Source organism: Salvelinus fontinalis, unplaced genomic scaffold (genome assembly GCF_029448725.1).
Source record: "Salvelinus fontinalis isolate EN_2023a unplaced genomic scaffold, ASM2944872v1 scaffold_0088, whole genome shotgun sequence".
NCBI lineage: Eukaryota > Metazoa > Chordata > Actinopteri > Salmoniformes > Salmonidae > Salvelinus > Salvelinus fontinalis.
Window position 1 is genome coordinate 160,532 of NW_026600297.1, and position 16,191 is coordinate 176,722.

Consider the following 16,191-nt stretch of genomic DNA (forward strand, 5'->3'; position numbering starts at 1 on the left):
GCTCTTCCTCCCGGGGAAGGACTGCCCGTTCCATGATCTCGCCATCACGGTTGACAACTCCATTGTGTCCTCCTCCCAGAGCGCTAAGAACCTTGGCGTGATCCTGGACAACACCCTGTCGTTCTCAACTAACATCAAGGCGGTGGCCCGTTCCTGTAGGTTCATGCTCTACAACATCCGCAGAGTACGACCCTGCCTCACACAGGAAGCGGCGCAGGTCCTAATCCAGGCACTTGTCATCTCCCGTCTGGATTACTGCAACTCGCTGTTGGCTGGGCTCCCTGCCTGTGCCATTAAACCCCTACAACTCATCCAGAACGCCGCAGCCCGTCTGGTGTTCAACCTTCCCAAGTTCTCTCACGTCACCCCGCTCCTCCGCTCTCTCCACTGGCTTCCAGTTGAAGCTCGCATCCGCTACAAGACCATGGTGCTTGCCTACGGAGCTGTGAGGGGAACGGCACCTCAGTACCTTCAGGCTCTGATCAGGCCCTACACCCAAACAAGGGCACTGCGTTCATCCACCTCTGGCCTGCTCGCCTCCCTACCACTGAGGAAGTACAGTTCCCGCTCAGCCCAGTCAAAACTGTTCGCTGCTCTGGCACCCCAATGGTGGAACAAACTCCCTCACGACGCCAGGACAGCGGAGTCAATCACCACCTTCCGGAGACACCTGAAACCCCACCTCTTTAAGGAATACCTAGGATAGGATAAAGTAATCCTTCTGACCCCCCCCCCCCCCCCCCTTAAAAGATTTAGATGCACTATTGTAAAGTGGCTGTTCCACTGGATGTCAAGGTGAATGCACCAATTTGTAAGTCGCTCTGGATAAGAGCGTCTGCTAAATGACTTAAATGTAAATGTAATATGGCCCTGGGTCGTGCTAACTTTGTGAAGCATGACCTACGCTCATAAAATCCCAACGTCTCTTACATGGTTGACTTCCCCACCATAGCCTCTCTGTGAACTACTTTCATCTATCTTGCACAATGGGGGTGATGATATGGGTGTGGAGGACTGATTGATATGAGTTGTGGCGTTTAACACTCTACAAGGCTAACTTAGCATAGGTATGTACATGTATGCGGACACTTTAGAACACTGTTTTTCAACTAATTGCTGCTGTACAAACACATGGAAATGATTGACTAGGCAAACTAGCAACAAAATAAATAGAAAGGTTAAACAGGTTCTCTGGTGGGCCTTAAACAAACTAAAGATAACCGTAGATAGTTCATTGTTGATGCATCCACCTGCCATTACTCAACAGAGGACACTATTATAGCCTAGTCAGGTGGGGTTTTGTTGAGGACAGTCATGCAGCTTACTACAACCGTCACTTTGAGTGACTAGGACCTTCAACCTTGTGAATCAAGGATTCTTGAATGTCGGGACAACCCTTGTCTGGCAGGGAAACTTTATTGTTATAGTAAGAAAAAAAGAAAAAAAACATTATTTGAATATAAAAATCTAATTGAGAGGTATTTTATAAAGGAAAACATTTGTTTTTTGGAATTTTGTAAATAATTTCATTATTAATTTCCAAGCCTGGAAATGCCCTTGTCCGGATCAAAGGATCTCAATTTTAAACTCTCCAAAAAAGTTTTTACAAAACAGGCAATAATGGATATTAACTGAAATATTATCTAATGTAGTTTCTTGCAATAGCCGTCTGTGACATTTAATAATATTTCTCTCAAAACTGGGATTTCTAAAAAGATGTGTCAGGAGATTAGATGAACTCCGTCAGATCTGTCTAAAATGAATCAGGAATGAGCAGGGTCAGCTAAACCATAAGGACCCGTTCTTCATGTCCTCTACATGTAGTGCAACAAGACCACTCATGGTGTGTAAAGTTCTCTACTTTTGATAGATTTAAACAAGCAATATTGTAATAACCGTGGTCACAACCATAAACTGTCAACCTCATCTACCTGATAGAATATGAATTTTGGTTCAAATATGTTTATTTTAAAATTGCTACTGTGTATACCACTTGAATGAAGAAGAAAAAAGCAATTTTTGTCAACCGTAAAACTGGTAATAATTTTGGTCTTTCATTACAGAAGTGTAACAACGAATCCTTAAAAATAATAATACATGTAACCTTTATTTAACTAGGCAAGTCAGTTAAGAACAAATTCTTATTTACAATGATGGCCTACCCCGGCCAAACTCTAAACCGGACGACGTTGGGCCAATTGTGCGCCGCCCTATGGGACTCCCAATCACGGCCTGTTGTGATACAGCCTGGAATTGAACACGGGTCTGTAGTAATGCCTCTAGCTCTAAGATGCAGTACCTTAGACTGCTGCGCCACTGACATGTTACCATGCGTGTTACAAATGAGCAGGTTTCCACTAAATTCACCAACTTCTTGTTTCGCTTCTTCTCAACTGGATCCGATTCATTAACAACTGTGACAAAGGTTGCGATCCCTTGTGGAAGCACTGGGTGTCTGAGAGATTATAGCCTGTGCTCAATAGGCTATAATTACTTAACCATGATTTTGCAATATTTAAAATATATCTCCACTCAACATTGTTGCTAGCACTTGCCCCCAAAAGCGTACCATCTGGGTTAACTTGGTTGAGCTCACGGAAACAGATGTAGTACGAGTGTCATCTCAGATGAGGAATAAGACACTATTTCTACATGTAATGTTTGCCTACGTACAATGAAATTACTAGTTGTTACACAGGATTTAGCTAGTTAAAAGGAAGTGTATCTTGAGGGGTACTTACTTCTAATTAATGTGTACTTATACAGCTCATTACCCATTCTGACAACCTGGCCCTCATTTTAAAGCTTCTGGAAGCGCCACCCGAGTGGGAGAATAAACTAGTACGCTATAGAGTACATCTAATATTCACATAAGTACAACGCCTCAACCCCGAGAGGAAGAACGTCAACGACAAGATGCACTTCTACCTCACCGAGTAAACCGGGCTCATGTTCATTAGGGCATGCGTTTTCAAAATGGAAAATGAGTCCATGTTCCTCTTTCATGCCCTTTGGTGCCTAATGAACGCGACCCAGGGAGGGAGGAGGTGAATAGGAGAGGAAGAGCATGAGATGCTCCTCATTAATTGAACAGCGGAAGAAGGAAAATAATAGAACAGGGTCCTTGGAAGAGTGGAATAAGGTAGAAAAGAAAAGTGTTATGCAACTGTGATTTGAGATGCGGTGTAAACTAGCTTCAATATCTGTCTCTAGAAATGGTTTGAAGTCAACTGTACCTGTGGCAGTCCTTTCAGGTCAAATAACTTACTCTTACAAGATATAGGTTTATCAATGAATTAGGCAGATGTGAAGGTATCAATGAAAACAAGACAAGTGTGGGTTATTTGTACGAATTGCCGTATCTCCCCAGGCCTCTATTTCTCATTTTAGAATGGTCTTTTTTGTTTATTTTCATTTGTAATAAAAACCCTGCTGTTGCCGTGGCTGGTCTCCTTGTCATGTTTTTGGTTGGTTTGCATAATTATAAGCAGAACACTGGACAATGATGTCAAACATCTTAAGGCTTTTCAATGAAGACACCATAATACTATTAGAGGTTTTGACAGAAGTCTACTGTGCTTTCCAGTGGATTCATTGGAAATCTACTTTGCAGCAACTGTTGTGTATGTACTTACTTGGATAAGAGTAGTGTATACTTCAATGACAGTCTGCTGTTGGCCTGTACTGTGGTTGTGTAGTAGAGAAACCATGTTAAGCAGAAGTCATTCATCATTATTCAGCATGACATGACAGGTGTAGGCTTATTAATGTTACACCTGCTTCTTCCTCTCCTGAGGAAAATGACTTGATGTGCCAAGTAGAGTAAAATATACTGATGGCACATCTGCCCGTTTATTAATGGAGCGATTACTGGCCGATCCCAAATGATCTTGGTCTTCTCACTGTTATCGTCAAACTTTGTTGACATTTGAAACTGTCGTGTGACTCCTAAAAACCTGCTTCTTCCTGTCCTGTTTCTACTATTTATTGATTTTATTTTTTACAGTGAGGTAGAGCGACAGTGATGTCCTAATTCTCAAGATTCTTCAGGAAGTTGACTTTATATTAGTGTCTGATGGCTCTACATAGGTTGGCCCATTCTATGTTCATCCCAGATAAATCACATGGGGTGTCTATCTTTTAACACAAAGCAGTATTATGATCTGCAGTGTCTGGACCGAGGCCAGTGAATGATGAGAAACAGTTGGCTCCAATGTTTAGATCCAGGCTACTTTACTGTAGGCTTCTAGTTGTTTTGCAGTGAGAAAACATGTCATACAGTATCACTCTCAACGACTGACACCTCATTCTAACATCAAGAAAAAGCCCATTCATATTTTTGTCAATATTCAATCACAAATAGATCATACACTTCAACTACATATTTTAGATATTACAATTAAAATAATGTGATGTATTTGAGTGTAAACACATTACCCTGCAGTATTGCTCATAGTAACTGGTAGTCATACTGTAGGTGATCAGGTGGCTGGACCAGTTCAGCCACCATCAGGGAAGGACACATAATGGCGGACATAATCAGGGATTGACCTTAAGGGTTGCCCTATTGGTTGGAGCAATTGAGCTGAGCAGTCGGGCAAGTTGAACCTGCTCTGGGGTTTCCCCAGGTGATTTTTCTGGTTCCTCCCCATTGTTTAAGTGATTGACGGACAATTTATGGCAACCAGACAAGTTGAACCTGCTCTGTGGTTGCCCCATTAAGCAGGGGATTTTTTTAAACTGAATTTCAGTAGCCTAACATAGGGGCTACACTAAAACATGTTGGTCCTGCTACACAGGAAGCATAACTTTTGGTCAGGGCGAACAGAACGCCAGACAATACTATACCCTATTGCTCTCGGTTGTGAGCTGTGCGTCTAAATCTAAGTCTCCCAGAGCCGGTATGCTTACAACCAGGTTGTAGAAGGGTCTCATGCTCTGCAAAAGTTACTCATCCAAACTGATTGTTTTGCTTCCTAGCATGCTAGCAGACACCCATAAACTTCCAATCATTGCGCTTAGTTACCGTTGGCTCACAAAACTACCTATAAGTTCCTTCATACTGTACCTAGAGACATAAAAATGATATCCAGGAGTTCAACAGACTCTGGGGAAGTAGATAATGGGCCTCATTGCCAAAATCCCAAAGTATCCATTTAAGTGACAATTTTGCTTGTAAACAACTACTTTAAAATTTTCTGTCAAGTGACTGTAATCATCAGGCAACCACCAAAAAATACTGCTGTCCAATGGGCAAGAGCCTTTCAAACCTTAATGTCAATCCCTGACATCAACGGTGCAAATAGAGGAGAAAGGATCCAAAATGGTTTCCAGACAGTTCTGGGGAGAACAACAAGGTGGGGTATTGTGAGTGCAGAAATTGTGAGTGCTGTGTGCCTTTACTTCATGCCCACTGATCTGACAGAACTTAACCGGCCATATGGTGAAACCTATCCAGAACTTTCACTTATCAGTTGACATGAAGGCAAGGACACAAGACCAGGAAGGCACAGTAGTAGTATTGGGACGTAGCCCTCGTCTTTTTCATTAAACAATATTCATGTCTCTATCTTCATTGGTCTTCAAGTTCGGGCTATGTCGTAATTGTTCACGAACCAATCACAGGTCTTCTTGATACCTGTAGGGGAGCAGAGACACAGTCAGTCATCTATGGACACTGTGCATTTTGGAAGAGTGGTTTATTCACTGTGAACGTTCCTTTCATCATAATCATAAACGACCAAAAACCAGATAGGTATCAAATATCATGCTGTAATGCGTCTGTGTTATTTACAAGGCAACTAATTCCAACTACAATATTGAGTTGTTTTCTGGACAGAAAATACAACCCTCAATATTTGGATCTCGGACCTTCAGAGAGCGGCGTGAAGGTGAAGTCAGGGAGGTAGCGTCGCAGCTTGGCGTTGCTGGCCGTCTTCTTCATCTGACCGTCTGACTTGCTGGTGTCGAACTGATGTCATAGGTCAAGGGCCACAAAAGGCAAAGCACAGGGAGATGACATAGTTACAGTGCAACGGATATGGGGGGTAGCCAGTCCGAGTGGGCTTTTAATGTACTACATCTGTACGTCTGTCAGTCCAACAGGTGTAATGAACCTCTACATGTGGTTGCTGGTGTTGTACTAAGGATTCTACTAGATTGGTTCTAGACACTGATCTAAGGTCAAATTTGAATAATGGTTAAGGTAAGGAATTGGGGAAGATACGCTGATACTAGATCTGTGCCTAGGGGCAACTCCTATCAGGCGTACACAGCCTGTGGAAGGATACAACTATTTGACCTTTGAAGTCCAGAGCATCTGCAATCATCTCTACGGCGTCCTTGATGGGGAGCTCCTCCTCCTCCCCCACTGCGAGATACAAGGGTCAAAGGAGCTTGGTCCAGTTACATATGGTACACACACATATTGACTGATATCACACACACACACACACACACACACACACACACACACACACACACACACACACACACACACACACACACACACACACACACACACACACACACACACACACACACCATGTTGGACTCACCAGAGAGAATGATGGGGTCAATCTCATCATACTCCCGCAGCACCCAGAGGAACAGACGTGCTACATCCTGAGAAAACACACACACAGGTTTAATGTACACACACATATCTGACATTGTGCGTGCGTGTCAGTGCACACACACACACACACACACACACACACACACACACACACACACACACACACACACACACACACACACACACACACACACACACACACACACACACACACACACACACACACACACACACACACACACACACAGAGAGAGAGAGTAATTCACTAAACATACCAGAGAGTAGATGAATTGTCTCCTGGGTGTTCCAGAGCCCCACACCTGTAGCGGGGTTCCCTCCTCTGTTACAAGGAGAGTAGAAAGGAGTAAGTGTTTGTATCTGTCTGTCTGTCTGTGTGTGTGTCAAATCAAATAAAATTGTATTGGTCACATACACATGGTTAGCAGATCTTAATGCGAGTGTAGCGAAATGCTTGTGCTTCTAGTTCTGACAGCGCAGTAATATCTAACAAGTAATCTAACAAATTCACAACAACTACCTTATACACACAAGTGTAAAGGAATGAATAAGAATATGTACATATAAATATATGGATGAGCGATGGCAGTGCGGCATAGGCAAGATGCAGTAGATGGTATAGAATACAGTATATACATATGAGATGAGTAATGTAGGATATGTAGACATTATTAAAGTGGCGTTATTTAAAGTGACTAGTGATACCTTTATCAAATCCATTTATTAAAGTGGCCAGTGATTTGAGTCTGTATGTAGGCAGCAGCCTCTCTATGTTAGTGAATGCTGTTTAACAGTCTGATGGCCTTGAGATAGAAGCTGTTTTTCAGTCTCTCTGTCCCAGCTTTGATGCACCTGTACTGACCTCGACTTCTGGATGATAGCGGGGTGAACAGGCAGTGGCTCAGGTGGTTGATGTCCTTTTTTGTCTTCCTGTGTAGGTGTAGGGTGTGTGTAGGTGTAGGTCTAGGGTGTGTGTGTGTGTGTGTTATTGTGAGTGTTACTTACTTTTAGCAGCATATGTCTTATGCATGAGTGCCGAGAGCACGTGACCATTTTCAAAGTTGAAGTTGTCATAGGGACCATACACGTTAGTCGGGATTACGGCGGTGTAGCGGCGCCCATGCTGCGCAAAGTATCCCCTGTTGTCAATCAAGTCCCCCCACACACACACACACACACACACACACACACACACACACACACACACACACACACACACACACAAACACACAGACACACACGTTGTGGTTAGAACATTAATGACCCACTCCAGCTATTTTTTTTAAATAATATTCTAAGTACACATACAATACAAGGTACAAATCCTGAAGGGTAGAATTTTTTGTTGTTGTTGACATTTTTTATTTTATTTTTTTACACAATGGTGAAATTCAAGGAGTTGGCAATTCAAGGGGTTAGTCTGATGGATGCATACCGATGTCATCGGCCTTCCTTCTTGCTTCCCAGAACAATAGCAGAGCAATAGAGGTTCCTTGGAAGTTGTGGGAACATATGTTTTTGGTTTCCCATTGGTTCTGGGAACAAAAGCCTAAGTTTCCTGACCGGTGAAGCTGACTTTTTTTACGTTCTGAGAACATAAATTTTTTGGTTGCAGGGACGTTCTGAACGTTTTACAATGATTCCCTGAAAGTTTTCCTGGGAGGTTTTATTAATGTTCTGATAATGAAATTATAGGTTATTTGAAGGTAATTAAATAACATTCTGAGAACATGTTTCAATAAGACTTTTAATAACACTGCTAGCTTAGGTAAACTGTTTTGAACATCAAGCACAGATGGGACACATGGAAATGAAATTGCTTAGGCATTAATCATGCAAACACATGTCTTTTTTTATTGTCACAAGGAGCCTATAAGATTTGAACCTATGATCTTCTGTTTGCTACCCATGGAATCAGTCCACTGCACCACCAGGTTGGAGCTAGCATGCCATGTTTTGTAACTTATACAAAGCTGTGTATTTTAGTCTATTCAAACAGACCCCATTTCAAAGGAAACAAGCACTCATAAAGATCAGGTGTGGCCAATTAGTGGGTGTGGCCACTTCCTGAACTCACTTAACAAGATAGAGGATAGAGAGAGTTTTGTTGACGCTGAGAACGGAATGTATATGTTAATAAATAAACATTTTAGAACGCTCTTGTTGTTTTAATGGAAAGTTTTCTTAATGTTCTGAGAATATTACTAAATAGAACCATGAGGAAACCTGTAGGAAACGTTACGCTGAAATTCTGAAATTCCCACAGAAGAACGTTGTTTCTTAACTTTCTGAGAGCATAACTTTAAATAGAACCACGAGGAAACCTGTAGGAAATGTTCTGCTAAAGTACTGAAATTCCCACAGAAGAAACACATGGTTCTCAGAACATTATGTGCCAGCTGGGCTGTGCCATCTAATGAAGGGCCTGCACCAGCTACTGAAATGCATCTTTTGTTAAGTTCATCAGGTGATAAATGAGGTGCTAGAGAGGCTGGAGTGGGTCTTTCAAATGTGTGCTAATGTACCTGCTCAGGTAACAGATTAGTCACCAGCTCACCTGTTCTGAATATCAATCATTCTTTTGGCATGTGAGTAGCCAAAGTTCGAGTCATGTGGTGGCCCATTGTGGATCTGTGGGAAGGGGAAGAAAGCATGAGTGATCATACCCCAGCTTTTATTAAAAATCACAGTTTGGAGGGCCAGAGGTTCCCAAACATACAGTAGTTCTACTGTCACTTGGCACATACTAGGCTGAGTCCCAAGTGGCACCCTAAACTGTTGAACTCCTACTTTTGACCAGGGTCATTAGGGCTCTGGTTAAAATAATGTACTATATAGGGAATTGGGTGCCATTTGATGCCACCATAGTATTTTAGTATTAAGGTTAAACACAACATGCTCTCATTGATATGGTCTCACTGGTTGTTCAACTAACCATGCTCTCATCGATAGGGTATGTGGTCTTGTCAGGAAAGATGCAGCTGGACAGACAGGACACCACCTTGGTGACGCCCCTTTCGTGAGACGTCTGCAGCACGTTGTCATTGATGCGAAGGTTGTCCCTCTGTGAAGGCAAAACACTGTGGTCTCAATTCAATAAAACCTGTATTGCGACTTTACACAATAACTTGTTTTTACACGAATGAATTCAAAGAATGCATTTGGAGACAGTGATAAGAAGCTCCCCTGTAAACACTCCTCACTGTCACGTTCTGACCATAGTTCTTGTGTGTTTTACTTGTTTTAGTGTAGGTCAGGATGTGAGCTGGGTGGGCATTCTATGTTGTGTGTCTAGTTTGTCTGTTTCTATGTTTGGCCTAATATGGTTCTCAATCACAGGCAGGTGTTTTGTGTTGTCTCTGATTGGGAATCATATTTAAGTGGCTTGTTTTGTGTTGGGATTTTGTGGGTGGTTGTTTCCTGTCTTTGTGTTCGTTTCACCAGAGAGGACTGTTTCGGTTTGCCACATTTGTTATTTTTGTATTTTGTAAGTGTTCACGTTATCGTCTGTCATTAAATCATGTTGAGCACTAACTACGCTGCGTCTTGGTCCGATCCCTGCTACACCTCCTCTTCAGACGAGGAGGAAGGCTGCCGTTACACTCACTAACACTAAACCCGTGATGAGCACGCGCATCGGCTCAGCCTTCGTCTGCGAAACCATCTCTCACTCTGATCAAAGAATGCTAACTTAAATTTTTTCAGTTGTGATATTCACATACTGTTATTACGCTTTAGCCCGTCATTGTAAATACGAATTTGTTCTTAACTAACTTGCCTAGTTAAATAAAGATTTTTAAAAAATAAAAAAAATAAACAGATGGATTAATACACTTTTGTAATTAAGATGAATACATTTGCCAACAAAGTCACTGTGTAAACTTCGCTTTGACAAGTTCAATTGAATTTCAGCCTAAGTAGTTGCCCAGCCAGGTGAACATTTACATTCAGGTCATTTAGCAGAAGATCTTTTCCAGAGCTGCTTCTAGTCGGTGCATTTAACTGGTAGCTAGATAAGACAAACCATTTCACGGACTGGCCTTTAGGCAGTTCAGCCAAAATGTCATATGGGCTGGTTACATCTTCAGCCCATCAGCCTGTCTAAGTTGGGGGTTTTGTGCAGAATTATCATTATTTGGTTAACAATTGGGGCACCAAGCAAAAAAATGGGCCAGTGAGTTAGAAATGCCTGTTCCGAATTTCTGGACCCATCCCTGATTGAACAAATGTAGTTTGGGACAGAAACGTATAGCCTAGGTATTGAAACAAACTGGGTATTTAGGTAAGCTCACCAGAAAGTGTAGGTTCTCCTTCATGTGAAGATAGAGTCCTCCCACCTTGGCAGCCAGGTGGATGACATGGGTGGGCCGATACTTCTCAAACACTGCTCTTGTCTGTTGTAGATCTCTGGCAGAACAACTGTCATCATCATCACCATCCCATTTAATGGGAAACACATCAATCTCATAAAAGTATACATGCACGAATGTAATTAGCTGAACATTTAATGTGGTCCCAACAGGAACTATATAGAAACTCTATAAATATATACTGTATCTATGCATCAATCTACATATCGATAGAATAGATTAGAAAATAATAGAATAGCAGAGAATAGAATATATATATTTTTTCCATGAGTGAACTTATTTGGGGAATTTATTTGATCTATTTGTTCCTGTTGGAACCACAAAACCAGCCCCAGATGTAAACGGGTCATAACAGGATTTCATACAGTGCAACATGACTGTAACGGTGGTCCTCCTCCTCTTCAACCGAAAAGGAGGAGTAGTGATGGAACCAAGATGCAGCGGATTGTGAAGACATGATTTTAATAAACAAGACGGAAAAAACACGAAACGAAATACACTTGACTAATTAACAAAATAACAAAACGGAGTAGACAAACCTGGACATACGAACTTACAATAAAACACGAGAACGCACGAACAGGGAAAATAGCCTACACAAATGACGAAGAACAAACAAACCGAACAGTCCCATATGGTGCGACAAACACTGACACAGGAGACAACCACCCACAACGAACACAGTGAAACAACCTTCCTAAATATGACTCTTAATTAGAGGAACGCCAAACACCTGCCTCTAATTAAGAGCCATACCAGGCAACCCTTAAACCAACATAGAAACAGAAAACATAGAATGCCCACCCAAACTCACGTCCTGACCAACTAACACATACAACAAACTAACAGAAATAGGTCAGGAACGTGACATAACCCCCCCCATAAGGTGCGAACTCCGGGCGCACCAGCACAAAGTCTAGGGGAGGGTCTGGGTGGGCATCTGACCACGGTGGTGGCTCAGGCTCAGGGCGAGGTCCCCACCCCACCATAGTCAATCCCAGCTTCCATCTCCCCCTACAAATGACCACCCTCATACTACACCCACTTAATCCTTTGGGTAACATCAATACAAGGGGCAGCCCCGGGATAGAAGGATAACTCAGGACAGAGGGATAGCTCAGGACAGAGGGATAGCTCAGGATAGAGAGGTAGCTCAGGATAGAGAGGTAGCTCAGGATAGAGGGGCAACTCCGGACTGAAAGGCAGCTCCGGACAGAGAGACAGCTCTGGACTGATGGGCAGTTCTGGGTAAATAGCCGCTCTGGGCTAAGGGACAGCTCATGACTGGCTGACGACTCTGGACGCTCATGGCTGGCTGACGGCTCTGGACGCTCATGGCTGGCTGACGGCTCTGGACGCTCATGGCTGGCTGACGGCTCTGGACGCTCATGGCTGGCTGACGGCTCTGGACGCTCATGGCTGGCTGACGGCTCTGGACGCTCATGGCTCACTGACGGCTCTGGACGCTCATGGCTGGCTGACGGCTCTGGACGCTCATGGCTCACTGACGGCTCTGGACGCTCATGGCTCACTGACGGCTCTGGCAGATCCTGTCTGGTTGGCGGCTCTGGCAGATCCTGTCTGGTTGGCGGCCCTGGCAGATCCTGTCTGGTTGGCGGGCCTGGCAGATCCTGTCTGGTTGGCGGCCCTGGCAGATCCTGTCTGGTTGGCGGCTCTGGCAGATCCTGTCTGGTTGGCGGCTCTGGCAGATCCTGTCTGGTTGGCGGCTCTGGCAGATCCTGACTGATGACTGGCTCTAGCGGCTCCTGACTGACTATCGGCTCTGACGGCTCGGGACAGACGGGCGGCTCTAATGGCTCGGGACAGACGGATGGCTCAGACGGCGCTGGGGAGACGGATGGCTCAGACGGCGCTGGGGAGACGGATGGCTCAGACGGCGCTGGGGAGACGGATGGCTCAGACGGCGCTGGGGAGACGGATGGCTCAGACGGCGCTGGGGAGACGGATGGCTCAGATGGCGCTGCGGAGACGGATGGCTCAGACTGATCCTGTCTAGCGGAAGGCTTTGGCTGCTCCTGTCTGGCGGAAGGCTCTGTAGGCTCATGGCAGACGGGCAGTTCATGCGCCGTTGGGCAGACGGCAGACTCTGGCCGGCTGAGACGCACTGTAGGCTTGGTGCGTGGTGCCGGAACTGGAGGCACCTGACTGGGGACACGCACTTCAAGCTTAGTGCGGGGAGCAGGGACAGGGCACACTGACCTCTCGAAGCGCACTATATGCCTGGTGCGTGGTACCGGCACTGGTGGTACCGGGCTGAGTGCACGCACCTCAGGACGAGTACGGGGAGAAGGAACAGTGTGTACAGGGCTCTGGAGACGCACAGGTGGCTTAGTGCGTGGTGCCGGAACTGGAGGCACCGGACTGGAGACACGCACCATAGGGAGAGTGCGTGGAGGAGGAACAGGGCTCTGAAAACGCACTGGAAGCCTGGTGCGTGGTGTAGGCACTGGTGATACTGGGCTGGGGCGGGGAGGTAGTGCCGGAAATACCGGACCGTGCAGGCGTATTGGCTCCCTTGAGCACCGAGCCTGCCCAACCTTACCTGGTTGAATGCTCCCCTTCGCCCGACCAGTGCAGGGAGGTGGAATAACCTGCACCGGGCTATGTAGGCGAACCGGGGACACCATGCGTAAGGCTGGTGCCATGTAAGCCGGCCCAAGGAGACGTACTGGTGGCCAGATATGTAGAGCCGGCTTCATGGCACTTGGCTCAATGCTCAATCTAGCCCTACCAGTGCGGGGAGGTGGAATAACCCGCACTGGGCTATGCACCCGTACAGGAGACACCGTGCGCTCTACTGCGTAACACAGCGTCTGCCCGTACTCCCGCTCTCCACGGTTAGCCTGGGAAGTGGGCGCAGGTCACCTACCTGCCCTTGGCCCACTACATCTTAGCCTCCCCCCCCCCAAGACATTTTTGGGTGGTACTCACGGGCTTTTCGGGCTTCCGTGCTAGACGTGTCCCCTCATAACTCCGGTTCCCTTCTCCGGTTGCCTCTGCTCTCCTCAGTGCCTCCAGCTGTTCCCATGGGAGGCGATCCCTTCCAGCCAGGATCTCCTCCCATGTGTAGCAACCTTTCCCGTCCAATACATCGTCCCAAGTCCATTCCTCCTTTTTGCGCTGTCCCTTACTCCGTTTACACCGCTGCTTGATTCTGGATTGGTGGGTGGTTCTGTAACGGTGGTCCTCCTCCTCTTCAACCGAAAAGGAGGAGTAGTGATGGAACCAAGATGCAGCGGATTGTGAAGACATGATTTTAATAAACAAGACGGAAAAAACACGAAAAGAAATACACTTGACTAATTAACAAAATAACAAAACGGAGTAGACAAACCTGGACATACAAACTTACAATAAAACACGAGAACACACATAAATGACGAAGAACAAACAAACCGAACAGTCCCGTATGGTGCGACAAACACTGACACAGGAGACAACCACCCACAACGAACACAGTGAAACAACCTTCCTAAATATGACTCTTAATTAGAGGAACGCCAAACACCTGCCTCTAATTAAGAGCCATACCAGGCAACCCTTAAACCAACATAGAAACAGAAAACATAGAATGCCCACCCAAACTCACGTCCTGACCAACTAACACATACAACAAACTAACAGAAATAGGTCAGGAACGTGACAATGACATACATTTCCTATAGAAATATGTTATGTAGAACAGACATGCTGGTGTTTCTCGGGCATGTAGAATATGGGATCATGGCATCGCTATATAGGCAAGTCCTTTTTTTCTGCAAAGACCAAGCCTCAGACCAGTTTTGCTGAGAATATGAAGTTCATGTGACATAACTTACATGAGGTTGGCCTCTTTGGAGGACAGGAAGGTCCACTGCTCGCCCTCGAGACAGCCGCCTTCCTGTTTCACCACGTGCTCGATGGCCTTCCCGACCAAACCGGATCCGCCCGTGACGAGCACGCGCATCGGCTCAGCCTTCGTCTGCGAATCCATCTCTCACTCTGATCAAAGAATGCTAACTTAAATTTTTCAGCTGTGATATTCACATACTGTTATTACGCTGTAGCCCTAAACAAAGTAGGCTGATATGAATGACAGTGTGATCATGGCCCTATTTATAGCCTACTTTAGAACGTAATAATGATGATAATACAAAACTAAGAATAGTTATACATTTAGGCTAATAAGGAATTAATAACATGCTATACATCAAACGCAAGTTTAAATGTATTAACACACTTTTCGTTTCATTTACAATTTCGTTGTAGCCTATTTGATTAATCATGGATCCTACTTATTTGTATTTATTTCCCATCTACATGTATGTACTTTTTTCTTTTGAAATGAGATAAATTTGCCATATTAAGTATTAAGCTCAAGAGTGAATTGCATTATGATCATGTTCATTTTAGCAAAAGGACAAATAGCTTACGCCAATACCGACAGATACAGTAACTCATTTTAAAATGAACAATATGTGTTTATTCGAAATAACGGTTGGTCTCATTAGGCCTGTATTACAAAGAGTATAGTATAACATCAGATGATCATATAGGCTACAACACTGACATTATTTTAGCAACACAAACAAGAGTAGGCTAAAAGTAGAAAATTGTCGAAAGAAAATGTTTAGGCCTACTATTTTGAATATAATGTAGCCTAGGCTTCATTGTTTTAGTCAAAAGCACCCATTCATTCAACCATAAGGCCTATAAATAGAACTTATAGGACAAACATTTATAAAGGCAAAACATTTCTAATATTAATCCGTATGGTTTATGTGAGCTATTTTGAATTATAATCAGTCACATTTTTAACTCGGCAAGACCCTCGTGTTATTTAGTATGTATCTTATCAATACACAAAGTAAATGTATGAATTCAAACCTGTATAATGTTTCGTTAGAATTTTCCTCCTCGAATAAAGTCGTTATTAGATCCTATTTCTGAACGCTCAAGTACATAAATGAGGTAAAGGCTATCGCTCTTGTTTTGCACACTAACCTGTCAATAGGAAATACGCAGGCGCCAGGTGGAGTCGCTCTTATTGGCTACCTGTGAGCTACACTCTTAGAGAAAAAGGGTTCTACTGAGAGTAGTAGCCTTACAGGTAAACTATCCCAGTTTATCGCACCATCACTCACGTAACACATTAACAAAATACCAGGACTGTTAAGATAGGTTTGCTGGAGAAAAAAAAGTTTTCCCCACCATAAATTTAATATA

The 16,191-nt window shown here is 44.2% G+C and overlaps 1 protein-coding gene across 1 annotated transcript; it reads right to left on the reverse strand.

Annotated features, from left to right (window-relative positions):
* Nucleotides 1-4,392: 4,392 nt before the first annotated feature.
* On the reverse strand, nt 4,393-15,942 carry LOC129843018 (GDP-L-fucose synthase-like). The gene is made up of 11 exons (XM_055911743.1): nt 15,853-15,942; nt 14,805-14,967; nt 10,888-11,002; nt 9,531-9,659; nt 9,153-9,226; nt 7,601-7,734; nt 6,853-6,917; nt 6,558-6,624; nt 6,291-6,370; nt 5,872-5,971; nt 4,393-5,638 (listed from the first exon to the last, which is right to left on the reverse strand). Exons 2-11 carry the CDS (start codon nt 14,957-14,959, stop codon nt 5,583-5,585), a joined length of 975 nt encoding a protein of 324 aa, XP_055767718.1. The 5' UTR covers nt 14,960-14,967; nt 15,853-15,942; the 3' UTR covers nt 4,393-5,582.
* Nucleotides 15,943-16,191: the final 249 nt, after the last annotated feature.

What these genes read in the sequence shown, in the direction of transcription:
- LOC129843018 (XM_055911743.1), bottom strand. Translation starts at nt 14,959, where the DNA reads ATGGATTCGCAGACGAAGGCTGAGCCGATGCGCGTGCTCGTCACGGGC. An exon ending in TCCAAAGAGGCCAACCTCAT is followed by an intron (nt 11,003 to 14,804) that starts GTAAGTTATGTC and finishes TTGTTCTGCCAG; the next exon opens with AGATCTACAACAGACAAGAG. An exon ending in AGGAGAACCTACACTTTCTG is followed by an intron (nt 9,660 to 10,887) that starts GTGAGCTTACCT and finishes TTGCCTTCACAG; the next exon opens with AGGGACAACCTTCGCATCAA.